Source organism: Limulus polyphemus, unplaced genomic scaffold (assembly GCF_000517525.1).
Source record: "Limulus polyphemus unplaced genomic scaffold, Limulus_polyphemus-2.1.2 Scaffold1380, whole genome shotgun sequence".
Lineage (NCBI taxonomy): Eukaryota > Metazoa > Arthropoda > Merostomata > Xiphosura > Limulidae > Limulus > Limulus polyphemus.
In genome coordinates this window covers 12,410-38,371 of record NW_013666990.1, presented here as the reverse complement: position 1 = coordinate 38,371, position 25,962 = coordinate 12,410, and the positions used below count along the sequence as shown (strand labels likewise).

Sequence of the window (25,962 nt, the reverse complement as noted above, 5' to 3'; positions counted from 1 at the left end):
TTACAAAGTAACCCGTCTTGGCTGATTTTAGTGGACTAATATTTTTTTTAAATAATTAATTGCAACGACCATATAAAATTAGGAAATAAACATTGATTATGCTTCTTTCATTCTAGAATGAACACAAGATATAACATGAAAACATGAATAATTAGACTAAATAACTTAAATCTCATAACATTATACATTTATATATATTTATTATTTTCATTATATTGACCTTTCACCCATGCCTGGCTAACAATACAGAAGTTACAATGATGTGGCACATGTGCACTCATGTTACCGTATCCAGTAATATAAAACTGATTTTATTGGCTTTAGTCTTTACAAAGTGACCTGTCTTGGCTGTGTTTTAGTCGACTAGTATTTTGTAAAATACAGTCACATTTCAGTTATCATACATTATATATGTATATACATTATTACTATTTCAAATAAGTTCTTAAACTTATTTTTCTTAAAACATAGAACAATAGATAAAGAAGTATAGCAAACAATTTTCCCTTCTAGTTATGAACTTTGTACTCGTTTGCTGCTTGACATAGGTTTCTAAGCCTTTTAAAATTTCCACATGGAGGATATGAAACAAAATAATTTTTTTTAGGTTTCATATATACATTTCAATAAACAAAAATCATAAACTAGTATATCGATACCATAGAATTCCACTATAATTTATCAAGTTTAGTAACTAAGTTGTATTTGGGTCTAAAAAAATATGAAATTTCAAGCTCACTAAAGACTCATCTTACCAGCATGAAGATTAGTATCGAAAGAACATAATGACATCATAATACTTGAAAATGGTTAAGAAAGCCACAAGGAAAATATTCTGAGCTTTTGATTGGTTATTCACATGTCATATACAGAAGTAAGTGCATGTAAGGGACCATTTCCAAAAATGGAAAGAAGTGAGCAGGGCCACTATATTTGATTCAGTATATGAGCTATATCTCAGCAAAGAGAAAAGATAGGATGTTCTTATTTTATATTCTAGCTTGTAAATATTGGTAATTTGAGTTCCTAATTCATATGAAACTATAGACTTTGTATTTTAACATCACAAACATCTAATTTGAACCAGTGCTGCATTCAACATACCATGTGACACACAAATATCAATGTTTAAGTTTTTTTTTAATATTTACTTTTAAATTAACAAATCACATAATGTATAATACTAAAATTTGAATTATAATCTACAGTTTGGTATCAAACTTATTGACATAAATTCATAAAATAGTAGTTCAATTTAATTTTGAATGCAAGTCAACAAACACGATTACACGGCCCTTGACCCATGGCGATAGGGTTAACAGAAGTTCAATTATCATATATTGTAGAAGTAACTAGCACCTATCACCTTCATCCCCATCACTTACACTGAACACTTTATCACATTATTTACTGAATATGTCATACTATGTTTGCTTATCTTGTTATATAAATGTCTATACAGCTGTCAATTTTCCAATAATCCCGAAGCCTATGTTTCTTTATAAGGAGCATCAATAAAAGTAGGCCAAAAATACATACAATTCCTTCACACATGTGTCTACCAATCTATGAATGTGGTACTTAGGCGTGAATATAAAGTTATCTACTATGTACCTGTAATACTCGTTGGTCTGTGTAACAATAAATGACATCACTTCCTAGTCAAAGAAGGCCTAAAAATAGTCAAGTTTTTTTGCATCATCACCATGAGGCTGGTCCTCAGTCACACCTGAATGCTGCCTGTCAAAATCATGAATATCTGGCTGAAAATTGTAACCATCAGTCCACAAAAGGGTTGCAGGTAGCCTCATCTGGAAGAAAAGAGGCAAGTGTCTCCTCCTCTCCACCCTCTTCCCCTAATGACTTGTCACCACTTACTTCGACATTCTGAACCCAACATTCTCCCTCACTATCCGAGTCCTAATCCTTGTTTTCTGACTCCTGGGACGATACATCTCTATCAGAGTTGAAAATCATGGGCATCCACTTGGAAGGCATCAAAGTTTTTCCAGCCTTTAGTTTGTTTGGATGCATAGGTAGTGGTGGTGGGTGTTTGGCATCGTGACCACACAGAGGCACTGGATCATCAATATCTTCCTCCCTACTGTTTTAAAACTGTTCTTCACAGGCTCTCTTTTCTTTGCAATAATTTTCTTCCTTGCACCACCAGCACTGCAAAAGAAGTTGACAGCACAGGCTCACTGTCAGAAGAAGAGACATATGCACCCTCCACGATGCAACTGAGCGCTGCGGACAGCGTGGGTGGACAGAAGGAAGCACGATGTGATGTATGGGACTCTGTATGGCTGAAAAATTTGGCATGGATTTAGATTATAGGCCACGGAATTTTGAACCTCATGTGAGGACTGTCACATTCGTAACTCATATGAGGACCATGGCAGTCAATGGGTTAAATCAGTGCTAAAGTGTTGAATTATAAAAACTCTTTGATATGCATTAAATCATTCAAGTTCTAAACATGCCTGGAGCTGATATTTAAAAATATCAGTAATCTGTTACTCTACTACCTACCTTTATGTCATGCTCAGCATAAAAGTCTGCTGTCCCTATTGAACCATACAGTTTCAAACCCATCTTCTCTAGGGTTCGTACACTAGGCAGAAGTTCAGATTTATGCTGAAAAATAAAAATTTGTATTTAGGAACAAACATTACATTCACTTATGAAGAAAAATACGACTATCATAATTAAGGAAAAATTGTTAATGGGCAAATTTTGTGTTTGTTTTTGTGACTTTTACACTTATACAAATGTTTATGGAATATGTGTGATTGAACACAATTTATTTTTGTGATTCTGCGTTTAAGGTTCTGTAGACAATTGACTGAATTTAAATTAAAAAGCATGAAGAAAATCACAGAAACTAACCAATGGCAAAAAAACAACATACGATTAAATAAAAACATTGTCAAATAACATAATTAAAGGTTTATTGTCTAACCCAACACAAATTACTGGAAGTATTTTTTTTATCTGAACAAAATATCATATTTATTACTTCAAGAATATATTTTAGCATAACACCGAAATCTTAATTTCCACAGAGTTCATAAGCCAATTCAGATTGCATACAAATATAATTACTTTGTAGCTTCCAATGGATAAGAAAATGGATTTCTTTGGTATATTAAACCCTGTACTAATTAAAGCCTTTAGGTAAGCCTCATAGCAGTTTTCTCCAAAACATGCAACCTCTCCAGTACTGGCCATTTCGACTCCAAGTTTCACATCAGCACCAGCCAATCGAGAAAAAGAAAACAAAGGAACCTACATGGAGCAAAAGTTGAAAGTAGCATCAAACACTATGGTACGAGTAAAGAAATATCTATAAAAAAAATTTAGCACATAGCAAAGAAAGCTTTTAAGTTTTTCTAACATAGCATGAAGTTTTTTTACAAAAGATGTACTTTCATGTTAAGGTCACTGCCCTTAAACACAGAAAGGAGTTTAATTATTTTACTAGTTTTCTTTGGATGAGCTTATCAAAACTACTATGAAGTAATCTGGGTAAAACTGTACCTTGACACCAACTCGACCACTTCCAAATGTAAGATCTACAGGCTCAGGATGCTCCCCCATCACTACCTGAGTAGCAAGAGCTATAAAATCACAGTTCAGTGTTTTGGAGACAAAGGGAAAGGAACGAGAAACTCTGAGATTACATTCAATTACTTTCAGTTGATTATCCTGTAAAGAAAATTATAGCTTCAAATTTTTGAAAGGAAATACAAGAATTTATCACATGACACAAAATTTAAATTAGAAGTTCTTCAGAGATAGTACAAAAACACACTCAAAATTATCAATTATGAAATGCATAAAAACCTGTTTGTATCTAACATTACATGTTAATATTTTTATTACCTTAATTTTACAATTTTAAATTTGTAACAATTACCTTTTCATTCCACCCACAAGTGCATAGAACTGGCCTCAATGCTTTATTTAGTACTATCCACAATATAGTATCTTACTGTTCATACAAAGAAATACTGGAAACATAAATTGAAACAGTACAGCGAGACTCATTACACACTCCTTTTAAGTTTTATCACAGTATAGTGAGAGTCACTACACATTCATGTTAAGTTTCAACAATGAAAACTGTGACTCACTACACATTTGTGTTAAGTTTTATCACAGTAAAGTGAGAGCAAATACACATTTGTGTTAAGTTTTATCAAAGTAAAGTGAAACCAAATACACATTTGTGTAGTTATATAACCATAAAGTGAGACCAAATACACGTTTGTGTTAAAAGTTATATCACAGTAAAGTGAGACTAAATACACGTTTGTGTTACGTTTTATCACAGTAAAGTGAGACCAAATACACATTTGTGTTAAGTTATATCACCATAAAATGAGACCAAATACACATTTGTGTTAAGTTATATCACCATAAAATGAGACTAAATACACGTTTGTGTTAAGTTTTATCACAGTAAAGTAAGACTAAATATACATTCATATTAAGTTTTATCACAGTATAGCGAGACTCCACATTCATGCATAGTTTTATAACAGTATACAGTGTGTATACAAGTGTGTCTTGAACTGGTTTATCAAACTTATTGTCTTGAACTGATTTATTACACTTATTGACATAAACTGGTATATTACACTTAATGTCTTGAATTGGTTTATTAAATGTAAGACAGGATATGAGCATAAAAACCTTAGCAATGAGCTGCAGGTTATAAGGTCCATTGACTTCCAAAGCACATCCAATAGCTTGGCAGATTGCTCTTATTTTAGAAAGAGTCTGTCGGTTCAAATCTTGAGGTGGGGTCACTAATGTAGCATCACCAGAGTGAACTCCAGCATTTTCCACATGTTCTGATACAGCCATACACACAAGCTCTCCATCTTGAGCAACTGCATCCACATCAATTTCCTGTTTCAACAACAATATTCAGAATTACTGTCTTCAACAAAACGTTTTGCTATTATCTACGATCACAACGTTTTGTATCTTTAAGTATGTCATTACAACTGTAATAAATAAACTATATAACAACTGTAATCTTTGTTCAAGTCAAACTCAAACAAGCAAATGGTACAATATACATTTCAAAATGTAAATGCTCCCCATATAGTCAAGGGTGACTTAAACGGGTTTTGAATCAGTTTCAAAATGTGAATACATCACCCTAAAGTCGAGGGCAAGTTAAAAAAATGTTTAAAAATTTCAATACATCCATAGAGCCAAGAGCAACTTAACCCTATCGTCACAAGTATCCATGACACAGTTTTAGTGTCTAACATTCAAAATTTTATCAAACTACTTTTTGTTTATTTATGTTATACCAATTAGTACATCATAAAATCTTAGCTAATAATCCATATTTTAATAGAATATAAGTTTTAAGTTCTTAATTCTACAAGGCAATATTTATAAAATCCTGAATTTCCCTAGTGTGACACACGTGAAACATTTTCTCTAGGCATCTTCTTTCCTCCATTATATCCACCACCCCTCCAAAAAGTACAAAATTAAACGTAAATTACTCATACTAGTATGAGAATTGTAACATTTTCTCTCTAGGCATCCCTTCTTCTCTTAGTTATTTACTACCCATCCAAGAATTACATATTTAACGTAAATTACTCATTATAAAGTTGTAATTGCTAAGGCAAACCATAATTTTTATAGCCTTCAATTTTGTTTGGTTATAGAGCTATCAAATAGAAAATCAGACTCCTCTTGCCAAACCCACCAGTCACATCCTCTCTTTCAAGATTTGTTAGTAGTTCTCGCTTAAGTTTAATTATATATTACCTATAACCAATAGAAAGTGAAGGTTTTCATTTATCAAATGACTTATTGTATAACATCGTGTTCTGAACAGATAATCGTCAATTTCACTCAGAGTACAAGCTTCATTCCTGTGGGAAAGCTAATGACTAGCTTGGATGAATTTGTAATGGTTCTTGTCTTATAGTTAGAAAGCCAGAAAACATTTTGAGAGTTAGGGAAAATTGTCTACTTTTTGCATGTTATTAGTCTATTTCTTTGGTGCATTATTCAATTAAATAAAAATTATTTAATGCATTACTACCATTAGTATAAAAAATTAGGGTTAACTTTCTTTGAAAACCCGACAGCAAGAAAAAAGAAGAATGCATAAGTACTTTATTTCTTGTATTTCATATATATTCTTTATTATTATAAAAGTAACTAAAATCTAAAAATAGGGGTCTTTTTAGGTTAGTTAAAATTGGATTAGGTAAAATAGATAATAATAATAATAATAAAAATGTTTCACATGGCACGCACACAAGCAGCTCATTGTAGCTCATGGGTAATGTAACTCAATAGCATAACGTGGGCTGCACGTTTCCAAAGTGATTTACAACTTATAATGGCACAGATAGTAGTTAGGCACAGTTCAATAGGCTATAAAACAAAAAAATTAATTATAAATAAATGTAAACTGTTACGAGTTTAAAGCTACTTAGGAAAAACAAATATAGTTTCATGGTATATTTCAAGTAATTCTAGAAAGATTGGAGGGTAAATTAAAATATTTTTTTATGGGGTGGGGGGGGGGGGGTTATGAGGTCAGTCAATTGGACCAACCTTGTATACAGTTAGGATAGTGAAAATAACAGATAACATATAAAGTTTTACTTAAAATAAACATTTTAAATGTATTTAGGAGGTTTTAGAGATTATACAAATGAAATTTCAGATCTTTTGGATGAAGAAAAGTATTTTTAATCTTAACAATTTTGTGAAGATATACACACAATATTGAAAGTTAGAAGTATTAAATCTATAAAGACTTTAAACAAGTACAGAGATGTTGCAAACTGACTGAGCCTATGTTGAGTGAGTTAAAAAGGTTTAAGATCAGTTTCAAAATGTTAATACTCTTCATAAAGTCAAGAGCAACTTAAAAAGGTTTTTAATCAGTTTCAAAATGTGAATACTCCCCATAAAGTCAAGAGCAACTTAAAAAGGTTTTTAATCAGTTTTAAAATGTGAATACTCCCATAAAGTCAAGAGCAACTTAAAAAGGTTTTTAATCAGTTTTAAAATGTGAATACTTTCCATAAAGTCAAGAGCAACTTAATTAAAACTTATATCAGTTTTAAAATGTGAATACTTTCCATAAAGTCAAGAGCAACACAAATAAAACTTATATCAGTTTTAAAATGTGAATACTTTGTCAAGAGCAACTTAAATAAAACTTATATCAGTTTTAAAATGTGAATACTCCCCATAAAGTCAAGAGCAACTTAAAAAGGTTTTTAATCAGTTTCAAAATGTGAATACTTTCCATAAAGTCAAGAGCAACTTAAAAAGGTTTTAATCAGTTTTAAATGTGAATACTTTCCATAAAGTCAAGAGCAACTTAAAAAGGTTTTAATCAGTTTTAAATGTGAATACTCCCATAAAGTCAAGAGCAACTTAAAAAGGTTTTTAATCAGTTTCAAAATGTGAATACTTTCCATAAAGTCAAGAGCAACTTAAAAAGGTTTTAATCAGTTTTAAAATGTGAATACTTTCCATAAAGTCAAGAGCAACTTAAAAAGGTTTTTAATCAGTTTTAAAATGTGAATACTTTCCATAAAGGCCAGAACAACTTAAAAAGGTTTTGACCCTTTCAGTGCTGTCACCACATGAGATACAGTAAGAATGTTATCACTGTGTAACATATGGGTATATTCATATTGGTGCTCTGCCATGTTAACCAGTTTACATATGTAGTCACCTACAATAATTCCCCCATAAACACAAAGACAGCTTAGTTACCCCTTAAACACAATGGAGGAAGAGCCTAGCATATTAGAAGGTCCCAGTGGATTAAATTGGCTCATGAATGATGACATAAGCAAAGATTTGTGGTATATATGTGTGTGACACAACCGATGGGGATGAGCATTCAGGATCTTGTCAAGGAAGTGATGAGCACTTTCAGATATCAGAATCATTCTCACAAAGTCTTAGTGAAGAAAGTGATTACAGTGCTCCTGAAGGCACTATCTCATGGCCTCTCCTCTCCCCCACTATGCACCACATGGAGGCCCGGTGTGGGTATGGTCAGCTGATAGATTTATCCAAGAAATACCTGATTTTGAGGCTTATAGTTTTGGAATATAACAGAACTGTGGAACAAGTGAAGAGTCAATTAAGCTAAAACATTTTGAGGCAATTTTTGATGAAACTTGATGAACCACAGTGTGAATAAAATAAATATATTATCAGTATTGTGCTGAAAAAATTGAGATGTCCACTGGTTCAAGAATTTGTAATGGAGAAATACAGATGTCATTGTACTACATGTTGCATTTTTCGCTTGTAATGCTTATGCCACACATAACAAAACATAGTCTCAAAGATTACTGGTCATTAGATCTGCTACTCCACACAAAAATATTTGGCCATAAGTGAGCGGAGACCACTTTCAGTTGCTTTTGCAATTCCTTCATTTCACAGACAAAGAAAGTCAAGACGAGGAGGACAAAACTATTCAAGAGAAAGTATATTCTTTCATATTTTAAACTTAAAGACAAATATCAAGCAATGTTCAAGCCATTTCAGAAATTAATAACTGAAAAATCTTTCATCTTCTTCAAAGGTCATTTAGGATTTTGTTAGTACGTTCCGTTCAAAAAACATTGTTATATAAAACTGGATACATCTTGGATATGATAGTGTATACAGGAAAATCATCAGAAATATTAAAGAACTGTTCACTAGGTTTATCTAGCACGATGCTGATAAAATTGATGGAAAAATATGTTGTCCAGTCATATGCTGTATAGCTATAACTGGTATACTAGCCCAGATCTGTGCAAATATCTGTTACCAAATAAAACTGGTTCATGTAGGACAATGAGGCACAATAGAAAACACATGGCAATATTTCCTTCTAAAATAAAGTCAGGTGAATGTTACTTCATTAATGCAAAATACTGGTAATAAAGTGGCTTGACAAGTGAGATGTTTGCCTCTGTCAACCTTGCACAAAAAACGAATGGATGACAGCGGAAAAAAGGACAGGAAAAGTGGAAAGAAGATAATGAAACCAGTGCATCTTATTGACAAAGCTGACATAATGATTGGGTCTGTTTAGTGTGTAAGAAAATGCATGAAATGGTACAGACAATTTTCTTTCTTATATTGGACATCAGTTTACTAAATGCCTACAAAACTGGCAAAAAAATTCACTCTGTAAAACTTTATACTATCAGTAGTACAACAAATCATGGAGTTCAGAGGACTCACCTAAAAAGATACAATACCCACAAAGAGTGTTCTATGTTTGCATATACACAGTAAAAAAACCAAATAAGCAAAGAGACACAAGGTGCTGGTGCTGAGAATGGGATGTGGCTCTGTTTCGAACATTTCTTTAAAATCATAACAGAACAGTGTACCACTTTTATAAGGTTTTCTTTTTTAGAAAAACTATCATCACAGAACAGTGTATCACTTTTATAAGGTTTTCTTCTTTAGAAAAACTATCATCACAGAACAGTGTACCACTTTTATAAGGTTTTCTTCTTTAGAAAAACTATCATCACAGAACAGTGTATCACTTTTATAAGGTTTTCTTCTTTAGAAAACCTATCATCATAGAACAGTGTACCACTTTTATAAGGTTTTCTTTAAGGTTTTCTTCTTTAGAAAAACTATCATCACAGAACAGTGTACCACTTTTATAAGGTTTTCTTCTTTAGAAAAACTATCATCACAGAACAGTGTACCACTTTTATAAGGTTTTCTTCTTTAGAAAAACTATCATCACAGAACAGTGTACCACTTTTATAAGGTTTTCTTCTTTAGAAAACTATTCATCACAGAACGGTGTACCAAGCTTATCAGATTTCTCTTCTTCAAAACACCCTATCACCATGGGAGAGTGTATTATTCTTAAAATATCTATAGCCAAACACCTCAATGTGCACAAATAAAAAAAAAAAAAACTGCAATAAAAAGAGATTCTAAGTTTTACAAACGAGTAAGCAAATTACAAGAGTTCTACTAAATTATGTCCTTAATAAACAATTATGTTAAAACTCATACTTGCATACAACTGAGATTCAGTAACTGTGTTTATTAAAAAATCTCCTTGATAAGTAGTCAAGGATTTGAATCCTCAGTTTTAAATCTCTACATAAAATCATAACTTTACATGAAAGTATGCTATCCTCAACGATTATTATCAAAGTATGTAAAATAGTATGGAAACTGAAGAACAATTCTAAGGTCCACCAATACTAATATTCAAAGTAGTTACTTATTACATGCTTTAAATAATAATATCTATGCACAACACATTAATACTCAACAATGATTCAGAAAATATCTGATGATTTTAACCTTTTAACCCTCTTGCTACAGGTAGGTCAAATGGCCCATGACATGATTTTTTAAGAGTTACATTTAAAATTTAATTAGACTACTTTATTATCATGGTATACAAATGAACTTGGCATCAAAATATAGTTAATAAATTAAATTTCAAATAGATAAGTTTTAAGTTCTTAATTTTATAAGGATATATTTTAAAAATCCTTTGTCTTACCCTTGTATGAGAATTGTGAAATTTACTCTCTAGGCATTCCCTCTTCTCTCTCTATATATATATATACATATTTATTTACCACCCCTCTGAGAAGTACAGCATTTAACACAAATTACTCATCATAATATTGTTATTACTCAGGGAAAGCATAATTTTTATAATCTTCAATCTTGTTTGTCTACAGAGCCATACACTAGAAAATCAGACCCACTTGCCACACTTACCTGTCACAAATTGCCAATAGTTCCCTCTGATGCTTAATACTAAATTATTTAAAATGAATAGAAAGCTAGAGTTTTAATCTATCAAATGACATATTATATCATATTGGTTTCTGTACCAAAAATTGTCTATATCCTGTTTCAGTTTCAACTTTGTTTTCATGGGAATCACATTAATTAGCTTAGCTGAATTTTTAAAAACTCATCTCATAGTTAGATAACCCAAAAATTATGACAGTTATTTGATGTTGTCTGCTTTTTACAGCTTATTATTTTGCATTCTAGATGCAGTATTTACGTAAATAATAATATTTAATATTGTAGTACCATTATTATAAAAAATAGGGTCAATTTTTATTGACAGTTGACAGCAAAAAAAAAAAAGATCTAAGTAAGAATTATATTTCTTTATTTTCATGAGTATACTTTATTTATTATTATAAAAGTAACTAAAATTAATTACTTTAAACAGGGTTAGATTAGGTAAGATAAAGAAAGTAGCCCTCGTCTTATGTAATTCGATAGGGTAATGTAAGCTACACATTCATCAAGAGACTTAGAACTTGACAAGATTGTTAGTTAGGTACAGTTCAAAGGGCAATAATCAAATAAAATTTAAGTATAAACAAATGTATAATGTTATGAACTTAAAGCTATTTAAGATAAACAAATGTAGCTTCATGTTACATATTGAAGTCATTCTTGAAAAAAAAAGTGTAATTTAGATTTATTTTGCATTTTTTATGATGATTACAGGGTCGGTCAAATTGATCAACCTCATATAAAGTTAGGGTAGAGAAAATAACAGATAAATATAAAGTTTTATGTAAACAAATGTTTGAAATCTATTAAGGAGGTTTTAGAGATTACACAAATAAAAATTAACAATTGTCAGATGAACAAAGTATTTATATTTGAACAAAAAAATCACTTTTCACTCAGAGCAGTCAACACTCTAGCTCCATATACTCATGGAGAAATATTTAGTGAAAATACTTCATTAAAATTTCTGATTTTTTGTTTACAAAAGACTCTTAATGCTTGTAACCAAAACTTCATGATGATATAAAGAACATATTGGAAGTTATAGTATTAAAACTATAAAGGTCAATTCCGGGTCACAAACTCAGCCAATTTGATCGAGCCCATAGGAAGAGAGAGTTAACATTATATAGTTTTAAATTTTAGTTTCAAACAGAATAAATCACATGATGTAGTTACATGAATGTGTTGTTGTCACAGATTTCACCAATTAGTAACTAATCAAAAAAAGAAGTGTATTTTTGTATTTCATTAACCTAACTATACATTCAGTTTTAAAGGAATACATTGTGTGATGTAATAACCTCACATTCTAATGACAACCAGTAATATCAATCCTTACTTTTGCTTCAGTGATAAACTTAGAAATAACAACAGGGTGGTCCTTTGAGACAGTAGAAGCCTCACTTAGGTAGTCTTCTAAGTCTCGAGGAGTTTGGGCAACATTCATTGCTGCACCACTTAGCACGTATGATGGACGAACAAGGCATGGATAACCAACTTCTTCACAAAATTCAATTGCTTTCTATTCAAAGAATTCAAAATAACTTCTTGTAATATTATGATTTGACTAAAACACAAGAGTAGAACTTCAATCAACATGATAACCTGACAACTGCCCCGTAAGACAATTGCCCCCCACCCCACAACCATATCTTATTACATTAATATAACTGACCAGATTAGGGGAAAAAACAACAACACATATTTCATGTATCTTTCTTGAATGAATTATCTAAGACTGTTTAAGTACGAGAAAATAACACAGGTTTCATGTTAAGTTTTGTTTATTGTAATAAAATTAAAATGTTAAACTATCCAAAGTTATATAATGTAAGTAGGATAAAATAACACAGGGTTAAACAGTTTTATATAATTCGTTCTTCTACCAAATATAAAAAATATGTGTTATTTTTCCTATTTTAGTCAGTTATACTGATATAAGAAGATTGGTTGCGGGGAGCAGTTGTCCAGGGGCAATTTTCCTTTGGGGGCAGTTGTCCTACAACTAATTAATACACAGGTGCATTTATAAAAACTACTTGTAAACAATGTTATTTTAGGAAAATAACTTGTATCATTTATAAATAATTCAAATTAACCCTAAAATTATCATCTGATTTTGAAGAATTTTTTAAACTTTTTATCAAACAAATTGCATGTGGGACCATCATTTTGTTGATTATAATCTCTCTAATACAAAAAATTTCAAACAAAAATAGTATTAATATTGCAATTAATCATACAATCTGTTGCTGGGGTTTCCTATGTATTTTACATAGAGATTGAATAATTTCACCCAATTTTTTTGTCCGTTCTTTAAATTAAATGTTGTAACAGGCAAAAACATAAAACTGTTCAGTATGATATAATATGGTACAAGTCAGTAAATTGACGGTTAAAATGATTTTGTTCCGCTTATAGCATAAAATCCTTAATTATGCAGTATACACAAAATAGGTGAATATGTTAACTTACCAGTTAATATATTTTTATAGAGAAAATGTAGTGTGTGTGTGTGAATTTATTAAGATACACTAACATAATTTAGTATCTCTTCAACAAAAGTATTAACTTATGTACTTCAAAAAACATTATCAGTTAAACTTGATTTTACTAGAAAAGCTCAAAAAAATCTGAACAGTCAAATTATTATTATAGTAGTAGTTTTTTTCTTAAGATACAATTAATCAACCAGATTACAATATACAAACGAATTCTGGAATTCTAAAGAAAAGTATTCATACAAGGTATTTGTAATGCAATAAGAAATATACAAAATAAAATAATTAATTAAATGACACATGAAAAGTAAGCTAAACAAATTCATATAAAAATGCCCTAAATGAAATTTTCAAAATTCAGTGAACCAGAGATAAACAATAGAAATCATTGAATATTCTTAAATAAACATGTCTATAAATCTGAAGTTGATATTTTCTGATATACAGTCTCGGAGAAATGTCTTTAATAATCACAAGTACCTCAAGGCTCGTTAGTTCTCGCCACCGAGGCTGAGATATTCCTATTGTGTCAAGCATACGTGAAAACTTAAAACGATTTTCTGCTCCATCAATTGACTCTGGAGAAGTTCCAAGAATCCTTGCCTGCAAGATAAAAAAAATTATTTTAGTTATTTCAATTGTATTTAATAAGCTTGTAACAACCTAAACAAAATGCTGCTACAACCAGGATCAAACAAAAACAACTTATTAAATATAACAAAATGAATAAAAACAAAACTTTCAAAATACAAATTTTATCACTTAGTAAAATATACCACTTCTCAATATCATGAGCAATATTGAACAATAATTAGCAATAATTCTTTGTAATTACAACTCGTGAACTTACTTATTTTCAAGATCAAGAAAGGCTTTATATTTAGTGGATTAGACCATGAGGTTACATACCTTGTGACTATATATTACCATAAATCTACATAATCTTTTACAACATTAACATCTGTATGTCACCACTAGGGGACGCTTGCATCAGTTTCATAATACATACATACTCAAAATCAAAGCTCAACAGATAGAAGGTGAGTTAGCACTTTAATATAACTAAAAATTCATAGTTGCACTAAATAATAGAAGGAATAATAAATGAGCAGTAAACAAATCTGTAACAAAAACAGAATTTGCTATCTTAATAGAATATCTTTCAATTAAAGAGTTTCTTAAAACTCTCTTTTATACTTCATGATAAAATTGTTCCAGGTTTTGACTTAGAAAGTTCCTGAAGGAAGCTCGTGGAGTGTGTGAATAAAGAATATGTAAAACACACCTCTGGAAGACTGCACCACTTCTTTGTCCATGACATTGATATGTAGAAATAAGAGTGGAATCATAGGAGGAACCCAATTAATTAAATGAAGAGACTCCTAATGAAGAGTGGCTTGAAAAGAGATAGAACCTCTTGAAGTTGGAGATGAAGAGGAGGAAACAGTCTAAACCAGAAGCTCCAAAGATCACAGGTGAAGGGGAGAAGGTTTGACCTGGCTGAGATAGGAATTGTAAAACACCCCAAGATAAATAAGGTATTTAGTGGAGGAGACAAAAGACTTCTTTAGCCAACCCACATGCAGCTTCTTGAAGAAACTGAGTATGAAAGGAAGAGGTAGCATGGGAAGGAGCTAGAAGCAGCCAATCATTAATGTGATCATGGAAACAAAGGCCCCTGGGAATGGAGAAGACAGGCAAAAGCCTTGACCACCCGACAAAAAATGTAAGAAGCCGAAGCTATCCTGGACAGAAAAGCCTGGAACTGGTAGACACAACTCTGACGGACAAAATGAAGAAAATGACGGGATGCTGGGGAGATGGGAATGTGGAGATAATCATGCGAAACATCTAGCATTGTCATCCACAGACCAGGAGTGAAAACCCATCAAAGAGACAGGTATGACTCCATGGTGAATCAAGAATGGCAAGGAATCAGTTCAAAGAAGAAAGATTGATGATAGGGTGCCAGGTGTCTTCTTCAAGACAACAAACAAATGGGAATAGAAACCTGGCTGAGTGTTAAATATATACGACTGTTTCATTTCATTTTTAAGTTTAATGCGAACATTATGATTTAGATTGTTTACATAGTGCAAGTTTTAAAGTAAGTTACTATTAGAAGTGATAGTTATGGCAAGTTTGCTTACATAACTGTTTATGAATTATTTATTGTGTAGTTAAACTATTGTGAATTCACACCAAGTTTAGCCATAAAGAGTGTAGAGTGGTGACTTTTAAAATGTTATAATTGTAGATTGTATTATAATAACAGAGTAGAGATGAATAATTCATCTTGTCAATTGGGTTGTATAGTAACTGAAACAGCCAGTGTGGGCTTTTGATGTAAAATGGAATTATTTAAAGCTCTGGACACAACCATAGTAACACACGGAGTAACATAATGGAACTTATCACTGATTGTATTGTAATAACAGAGTAGAGAAGCATAATTTATCTTGTCAAAGGGTGTTCTAAAGTAATTGAACCCGCCTGTGTTGACTTTGATGAAAAAGATAATTATTTAAAGCTCTGAATACAACTGTGATAACCAATAGTGTAACAAAGTTTTGTACATACATTTGACTTGTTTTGAATATATTGTTTTAAAACAAGTGGATTGCATGCTGTATATTTATTGTTGAAATTTATTGCCAAAAAGTTACAGATACCTACTGTAAAGAATTTGGCCCTCTAAAAACCTGACATTTGGCAAGTTAGCCAGGACTATACAGTGGTAAATGGCAGTTAAAGAGGACATGAAGAACAGCAGAAATAGTCCTATGTAAGCAGAATTATAGTGGTGGCAAAACTAGTGTAGAGATTACATTCACGATATATAACCATGTCAACTGATTTTGATAAATGGATAGAGGGGGATGAGCGACTTTGGTTAAAAGATAGCATTCTACAAGAGATTGTTAAACAAAAACAAGAGAGAGAACAGCAGCAACACAAGAGAGAGGAGGAAAGACAGAGAAGAGCGGAAGAAAATCTGAAAGAAGAAAATGAGAGAAAGGAAAGACTACAAATAAGGAAAATATGTATGAAGGCACCCATCTCTGACTTGGTTATCGGAAATATACCAGGCAGTAGAAGTTTGGAGGAACCAAACAGAAAGGAGAGTGATGAGGCATCTTCAGTCACCACACAAGCAAGCAAGACATCAAGCCCCTGCAAGTCTCAAAAGGCGACATCCAAAATATAGATTTATAGGAACTTAAGAAAACACAAAAGAATGACCCTCACTGCAGAAACTTTGGAACAATGCCTGGGAGAAAGTTGAGCACAAGAAAAAGGGACTCTTACAGAATAGAGGACTGTAAGAGAGTGCCATACTAGATCTATTAAGGTGGTTATAGTGGGGAAGTTAAACAGATCATAGTATCAATAGAATACCAGACTCAAGTGATGAAGCTTGCTCATGAGTCAATTGTGGGAGGACACTTAGGACCAAAGAAGATGGCATATAGAATCCCCAGCAACTTTCTTTGGCCAGGGTTGATCGGAGATGTGGCTAGATTTTACATCTACCAAAAGGCAATACCTAGAGGGTAGATAGCCAAGGTATGTCTCATAGAAGAGTTGTTCAGCAAATTAGCTGTGGACTTGATCTGACAACTAGCACCTACATTTGACAAGGGCAATTGGTATGTGCTGACAGTAGTCAACTACGTAACACATTAACTAGAAGCCATAGCACTACAAAAAATAGAGAGAGAGAAAGAGTAGCAGAAGTGTTCTCCAGAGTAGGCTTTCCAAAAGAAGTCTTAAGTGACAGAGGGATCCAGTTGACCTTAAAAATGATGCAAGAGATATGCACACTCATAAACACTCTGCAGCTCTTTTTCACTCTGTACAACTCCAGATGTAATGGACTTTGTAAGAGAGAGTGAACAGTCTTAAAGAGTATGTTGAAGAAGACATACTAGGAGAGACCACATGACTATGACAGGTACCTGTAGACAGTATTATCTGCTTACTGAGAAGTCTCACAAGAATGTACAGGTTTTTCATCCTTCGAGTTGCTGTATAGAAGAACAGTACATGGTATGATGCAGATATTGAAAGAGCTGTGAACAAAAGAAGAGAAGTGAGAAACTGACTGGAGGAGCCCTGTCAACTTGGTCAAGAGAGCTTGTATGCAGCTCCAGGCAATCAGAAACACTTCTATGACAAGAAGGCCAAGGTATTGGTTCTGCTACCTACACAATCTCCCTGTAGTGGAAAGGACTTTTCAAAGTGCAGGAAGTGATCAACAGAATGAACTATAAAGTGAAAGTGGATGGGTAAACCAAGATCTATCTCCCCAATCTGTTGAAGAGGTACTTCGAGAGGGAAGAAGACTTAATGGGTGCAGCTACTGAGGAACAGATGGACATTGCAGGTGTAGCTGTCACAGTTGCAGAACAAGAACATGGTGACTTTGTCATAGAAGATTAAAACTTACTAGGCCTAAGATTGCTGGGTGGACAAGAGATGTAAAAGAATGTCAACATAAATGAAGAACTGAGTAGCAAGCAGAAGAAATATCTACAAGTGCTACTGTGCTAGTACTCAGATGTCTTACCAGACGGACCAGGCAAAACAGACCTTGTGCAACACAAGATCAAGATGACAACCAGGGATCCAGACAAGGTGAAGCCATACCAGATGCCCTATGTGATGAGAGACCAACAAGAGAACTGTAAATGTTGGTGCAGACTAAATGAGGAGACTTTGTGTATGAAATGAAAACTCTCTTTGTATATCGTGTAAAAAAGAGGGGCTTATTGTTTCATTTCCTTTTTAAGTTTAATGTGAACATTATGATTTTGATTGTTTACATAGTGCAAGTGTTAAAGTAAGTTATTATTAGAAGCAATAGTTATGGCAAGTTTGCTAACATAACTGTTTACAAATCATTTGTTGTGTTGTTCAGTTGTTGTGAATTGACATCACATTACTCAAACAAACCCTCTGAATTTTTCTCCTTGCTTTAAGTGAGTATTATTACATCATAATGTCTCATTGCTCGTAGAAATCTGTAGGCTTCAGTTGGGCGAGTATATATATATATATATATATATATAGATTACCAAGTTAAGTCCAGTAAGAAAGTTTGTGTAAGTGAAAGTAAGACAAAGTGAGAGAGATATAGATCTAGACTGTGTCTGTAAGCTTAGCCATAAAGGGTGTATAGTAGTGACTTTTAAAGTGTTATATCATAGATTGTATTGTAATAGCAGAGTAGAGGAGAATAATTCGTCTTTTCAGTTCTAAAGTAACTGAACCAGACAATGTGGACTTTGGGGGGATGGAAAGAGGGGACAAGGGAGGGGGTAAGAAAAACAAATGAGCCTTTTGGAGTGAACTCACAGAACCGAGGGGGCCAGGGTGAAAGACTTAAATGTAAAAGCCTGGCCTTCACCAGACCTGTACCTTCCACATAGTCACTGGGACAACTGGGGTCACTGAAGTCACCCATGCAAAATCTGATAGTTGACCTTGGAGACCCGTGAAACAGGAAAAAGTAAAAGAGAGGAAGGAGGGGAATGAGACATGGGAACAGGCTCAGGAGGAGGTTGAGACACAAGGGAAGCCAATGAGAAAAAGGAGGTGTGTAAATGGGCTGATTCAACTCTGGATTCTAATGAGTCAGAAAGGCCCCCCAAAGGCATCTCACCTTAAAAAGGGAGTACTATGTAAGTCCCTTAATAAGATTGGGGGTAAATGGACACAGGACAAAAGGACATCTCAACCCAAAAGATCCCAACAATAGAGAAGCCATGTTAGGAGGGAAAGGGTGGAAGAGGACAATTGTGTCAGAGTGGAAAACATCAGGGCACAAGTCTCCACTGAAAACCACTCAGGGAAATGATGAAGGGCCTCAGACAAAAGATGATCAGAGGAAAGGGAAGAAAGGAGGGAGGATAAGGTAAGTCAGATATTGGAGAAATGAGGTTGAGAAAATGTGAATAAAGTATTGGAAACCAAACCCCACAGAGGGAGAAGAAGATACAACTACTACGAGTTCCAAAAAGGAAATTTAAACCAATGTTAATCCAAAGCATGGGTCTCCATATTATGTGGGAGTCGAGGCATACTGACCCCAGAACATAATTAGTCTGCAAACCTATTGGCATGAACCCCTATATCCAGTGTGTGGGAGAGAACAAAATATTGGGCCGAAGATGTATCACTTAAAAGAGAAGGAGAGAAATCAAAGGAAACAGAAGACAAGGACAAAATGTAACAAACCTGGTTGACCAATTCTACAAAAGGAGGAGGAGGCCTGAATGCATCCATTAGAACTACACGTGACTGTGTGGCATAGGATGGAGGAGGAAAAAGGCTGTTGAAATCATCATCCTCTTGTTAAGGTATCCCTGAAAAAAGACATGACAGGATAATCTTCAGGCAAATGTGAAGCCCGCATGAAAGTAGCCAAATCCCAGTGAACCAAGGCCGTAATGTCTTCCACCAATAAATGTGAACCCAAAGCCACTGTAGACAAAGTAAGGGTAACTGTTGTAGTAGCAGTAGAAACATTAAACTCTGAATTCATTATAACTATCAGTGGTTTTGAGAAAAATAAAAGATCCACACAAGGAGCTAAAAAACATATTAAAGACACATAATATTAATGTGTACAAGTGAAAAGTTAGAGAAATGGAGAGTAAAAAAAAATACATTTTCCAAAAAACAAGTACCTAATTGAAATTATGTGGCATCTAAACATCATAAGTGCCAATCAAGTAGTGAAGTTGAGCTCTGCTGTACTAGTAGTTGTGTCACACTCCTATTGGTGGAGGGTTCGCATGCTCATTTGCATGCTATCACGCAGCTGCCTCACGTGAGGATAGGTGGGAGTTTCAAAGCTAGTGGTGAGTGAAAATTTGCACATAGTAAGGGCTGTAAAAGTCGAGAAAAGAAGTAAGAAGTAGTAAGATTTCATATCGAAAGAAACTATTACAAAAGTTTCTTTAAATCATCTCCAAACATTATACTCCAGGTTTTGACTTTTTACACATGTATTTCACAATAAAATTGTCCAAAGTATTGACTTTACATACATGTTCTTCAAGAAAGAATCACTTGACACAGAATAACACTTGTAAAACTAGGGTAAGACAGGTAAAGCAATATATTGAAATTGATCAAACATTTTATGATAACGAAAAACAAGAAGAAATTCTGTAACTGTTTCTACCTTAGTTTTCAAAACCTAAAACTAATTCAACAAGGAAACTATAGATAGTTTCATCATACTATCCCTTATCACTTTCAAGAAACAGGAATAAAAGAAGTAAAAAAGTATCAACCACATGGCTATAAGTCTCTGTCCTTAGAAACATCCTAAATACATAATTAACTAATATATATATAATACATACCTGTTTACAAGGTAGTTCAGTCTGTACCTTTACTGGCAAAACACTTAATTTTGTGAAATGAATAATTGTCTTTTTTTCCCCTCAATTCTGTAATTAACTATGGCTTTTCATGAGGTTCTATCAGTGTGTAATGTGTCTTTATAAATCTATATTATAAAAAGCTGTTATAAAGACAGAGGATGACAGTGCACATCATAAATAGCTAAAGGTAAATTTCTCACAAATCTGTGAAATTATTATCTTCAAAAATTATGTAATTCAAAATGATATCAGAATTAAATTCTTAAACAGAATAATGAAGTAAAGCACACACAGACATATCTGTTAAAGACAAAAATAAAATACAAAAGAGTTGAATAAGGATCAAATTTCACCATTAAAGAAAAAAAAAAGTAATCTAGCATGTCATAAAACAAACAAAAAAGTTACATAATAAACAAGATGTGCCATCACACCATAGGAACTCAAATCCTGTTAATATACATAATTTTCATGGATTTTCTATAGCAAATAACAAAGCTACCAAAACAGGGAAAGACAATCAGAGTTTGAAATTTACTATATAATGCTTGCATATTACATGTACAAATACTACCTGATACAAGTAAACTGACATTTGTGTACAAGCTTTTCAACAAAAACAACCAACATATAGTAACTAAATGATGAAATTGATAGCCAATATTTTTTATGATGAGCTAAGAGAAGTCTGTGAAACACCTCTGACTGTTCAGTGCCCATCCTAGCTGACAATAAATGCACTGTTGAAAATCATGTTCATGCACGTAGTTTTGCATGATGTAGGCCCATAGCAGTATGATACTTTTTATAAAAATGGAATAAGGTGTTGGGAATGAAAGTATGATCAAGTAAAAATAATAAATTTGATATTATCGTTTGATCCATGTACTATACTACCAGTAATTTTTCAAGAATGTGTCTATGCACCCAAGAATGGGAGCAAGGAAGACAATCAAGAAGTACATGTAATTGGTTCAAAATGATGATATTGTTAGCATACTTACAACGTTTCTTATGGTACACTTGTTATTAATTTCCATCTGAGCTTCTGTCCTCCATGTATACAGGTATACTCAATTTCATAGTAAATGAGGTTAAATTTAAATATATATATATAGTAATTTGCTCGCCAGACTCTAACATTTTATTTTACTAAAGAAATCTACAATTCTTTGTATGATTTAAACTTTCTTCCTACAAAGAAATTCTTTTCACTCCATTTTAATATAGCCCTACTTAGTACATGTATATTTGTAGACTGCAGTACTAGTACCACTTGTTGTTTTAGTCCACCCCCTGTTGCCTCATTTAGAAAAACAACTTTATCATAAAAAATGTACAAAGATGTAACATCAATTTTATCTTTTAGAAGTACAGCAAGTTTGTCTTAGTTATGATGTTAGTGCAAATCAAAATTTTTTGGTGCACTCTGAGTTGGTTCAAGTTTTTTGTTTGTTTGTTTTTTTGGTAATATCAAATCCAGCAAGTGTAAACTAAAAGCAACCCTACATCACACAATTAAAAAAAATCATAATACCTCACTATTCACTTTTGTTACGATTTAGAGCCAAAGGAACAATGCTAGCTAAGCTGAATCACTTATAATAATAAATTCAAAGAATTATTTATCTCAGTTTTACATTAGATAGGACTAGTAGAGAGTTTAATATTTAGTTTATTAATAGCTGCTTTCTTTTTCACAAAACTTTTTTTCAAATAGAAAATGATGGATAGAATCTTATTTTAAATATTATATTTTTCTTCAATTAAAGTTTTGTCTATAACTTATTAAACATAAGACCTAAAACAACACAGATCTTATTAATTCAGCATTTAATGAGAACTCCCATTATTTTAACAGTTCCAATTGTAACATCAACCATCCTTCAGCATTATAAATGCATAGAACAATGAAAAAACATTTGTTTCCTGTCATCAGGCCAAGTTATTTGTGTAGTTTTATTAATTTCAGAGAACATACTTCCACCTAGTAAATTTTCAAATCATAAACATATCATACATTTATATTTAAAAACAACACAATGTTTTGACTGTCAAAGTACACATTATGTTCAAAGATTTTCCTAAATTAAGGATTTCACATAGGTCACCTTTTGTTTGTGCAAGTCCATGGCAATATTGTTTGGTAGTTGACCACCCATACACAGGATGATTCCTTCAGGCTGCTCTAAATTGTAGATATCCATTACATTCTAATATCAGAGGGAAAAAAAGTTAAACAAAAGTAATTTTAATTTCAACAATAAATATACACTGATGAATTTTATAGATACAGGGGTCGTAAACAACAGATTTCAGCTTGTTAACTAAAATATAAATTTAAATACCTAAAATATTTATCACTGTACTTAGGCTTTCAACATACACATAATAAACACTGATATGGTAATTGAAGCAAGCATTTAGGCTTTTGAGAAAGATAAATATCAAACACAAATACAAATATAAAATCATTTGCCAGAAATAACTAAACAACATGTAAGGCTTAAGTTCAAAGTGCACTTCTACAAATGACTAGTTTAAATAAATTGAACACCATGAAAACCACACTAAACAATAGCAGATCCTATTGGTGATTTTAATAAACTGAACAACATTAATTCTTGTCTGGTGTTTTAAAGTTTACATAAACTGAACATCACGAAAACCAACTAAGTAACAGCAAATCCTGTCTTGCGACTTAAATAAACTAAGCACTATGAAAAAATAATGAATCCTGTCTGGCAATTTAATAAACTGAACACCATGAGTAACACATTAAATAATAACAGATCCTGTCAGGTGATTTAACTAATTTAAACACCATGGAAAACCAAATAAAAACTACTGAATCCTGTTTCATGATGAAACCTAACAAAACTTGTGAAATTCCATTTCCATGTGCAACCCGAAAGTAAAACAGTAAAAGACATCCAGTTACTAACAGCATTTTATTTATCTTTCATTGTTATTATGATTTTAATCCTACAAGAATTTAGTCTGTTCTGAATAATGCTTTAAGAATTCCATCAAAAACAAAAAGAAACAGACCTCAAAGGAGATTTCATCAAAATAGAGTCGATGACACATGTCATAGTCTGTGCTGACAGTCTCTGGGTTACAATTCACCATGATTGTTTTCCTTCCCATCTGAAAATACAATATAGATATAAGAGCTAGCTAAAAAATGAATATATAAAGTTAAAATTAAAGTAGAAGTTACAGATTTAATGTGTGTGCTGTATAGAAAATTTTCAAGCCATAAAAGGATCTTAGAAAATCAATGTTTTTATTAAGCTTTATAACTGCTGTTCTGATCTGAGAAACATTAACCTACAGAGGCATGAAACTTAATACAAAAGTTTTAGTAACTTTAAGTATGTGCTCATGTTTTAGCTGATGACTGTATCTCGCGAAATCTCAGGAAAATAAAAAGGAAGCTCAAAATGCAGTAATGTTCAGATTTTGGATTATTCAATTCATAATTAAATACATAAGAATAATAAATATTTTTTTGTTCTAATGTTGTTTTGTTTGGTTTATTAGTGTTAATTTTGTTCACGAGATAAGTTTGAAGTTTTTGTTGTAATAGTTATGAGAATTTTTCTACAATAAATTGTGGAAACTTGTTTGAGTGAATGAAGGAATGCTTTATAAACTTGACTTCCACATCTATATAGTCTTGAAGCTGTGTTAATAGGTTTTGTGTATTTATTTTTTGTTTGGTTTCACAGATGGAATTCCAGAATCTGTAAAGGCTGTAAATGTGAGTGTTCTAATGATTAATTTTGTTTTTATACCAGCCAACTAAATTTAATACATTTTCTATATACCGCAACACTGAATAGTTTGTGATATTACAATAATAACATTTCAAAAATTACCTCTCACATTTTCTCAATTTGAACATCATCCACATAGAATAAACATTTTAATTATTAAAGAGAACTGCATCCTCTCTCTCTCATTCAGTTTCTTTAAGCTTTTAATTCAACAGAATTTTAGTTTTCCTAAAGAACAACTTATCAAGGAATAATATCTACAATAAAAGTTCCAGGTTTAAAAACCAACATTTTCTTTAAACACTTACAAACTACTTTCAAACTGACAGTAAGAAATGTTTGATTTTGATACTTAGAATCAAGTATTATTGACAAATATTAACCCAACTTTTTGAATTAGCTAAGTGGATCTTTTTTTTCTGCTCAGCATAAATTACTTTTAACTGTAACATAATTCACCTAGGAGTTTAGAAATAAGAACCTGCTAAATACCAGCTGCTACCAAAGTCATTACAAGTAACGTCGTGTAGGTTGTTAACACAACAGAATGTCAATACAAGAACTAGTAAGCTCATGTTATTCTACTGAGAATAACTTTCATCCCTTGGCTTATGCAGACGAGGAACTATTGAAGGGAAGGAAAACAAAAGGGACAGAAGGATGTGAATGATAAAATTAAGGTAGTTATAGTTGATTCATTGACAAGTCATGTGGATAGGATAATCTGTGGGGTAAAGAATCAGATTATACTACTCAGGGGCACAGGTGGAGGATATAACTGACAGAGCAGGAGATATAATAAAGGGGTCAAGCAGAGATGCAGTTGTGGTTCATGTAGGGCTAATGATGAAGGGAAAAGTTAGAGCTAATTAATAAGTATAAGGGGTTGATAAAGGCATTTAAAGAAAACGGCCATAACTAAATTTTATCAGGGATACTGCTCAGAATTAACTGTGAGAATGAAGTTACTAGAGCTAAATGCTAGGCTTAGGTTAGTATGTAAGGATAAGCAGATTGGCTGTTTGGACTTGTTGGATCAGTTCAATGGAAGAACTTAAGAAAGGAGCTTTATGGAATGGTTGGTTTACATTAAAATAAGATAGCGGCTGGCTTGTTTGTTACGACTATTAACTTGGCTGTAAGGAAAGTTTTGAACTAGAACTAGACAGTGGTGAGAGCAGAATAAACTAAATGCAAAAAGAAAAAGTTTAGCATAAGAAATGAGTAGATAAGTAGGTATAAGGGTAGGCTTAATTGTTACTATTGTAATACTAGAAGTATAAGAAATAAAATAGATGACTAGAGCACTGGAATGGAGGATTTTGATATAATGGTAATAACTGAAACATGGTTAAGCATAGATGATTTTGATGACAGAATTAATTTTTTTAAATACAGGATTATAGGCTATTTAATAGGGATAGAGTATTAAAGATGGGAGGAGGAGTGGCTTTA

The 25,962-nt window shown here is 32.5% G+C and overlaps 1 protein-coding gene across 1 annotated transcript in view; it reads right to left on the bottom strand.

The window, feature by feature from the left end:
* Window positions 1–25,962, bottom strand: part of LOC106463332 (CAD protein-like) — a gene marked incomplete at its 5' end in the record, with an annotated part of 157,695 nt that overhangs the window by 121,212 nt on the left and 10,521 nt on the right. Inside the window, 8 exons of the mRNA XM_013923351.2 lie at window positions 2,533–2,637; window positions 3,106–3,288; window positions 3,541–3,708; window positions 4,699–4,917; window positions 12,167–12,349; window positions 13,809–13,931; window positions 22,837–22,938; window positions 23,777–23,875. Of these exons, the coding sequence (XP_013778805.1) occupies window positions 2,533–2,637; window positions 3,106–3,288; window positions 3,541–3,708; window positions 4,699–4,917; window positions 12,167–12,349; window positions 13,809–13,931; window positions 22,837–22,938; window positions 23,777–23,875 (1,182 nt within the window). The remainder of the gene's footprint in view (window positions 1–2,532; window positions 2,638–3,105; window positions 3,289–3,540; window positions 3,709–4,698; window positions 4,918–12,166; window positions 12,350–13,808; window positions 13,932–22,836; window positions 22,939–23,776; window positions 23,876–25,962) is intronic.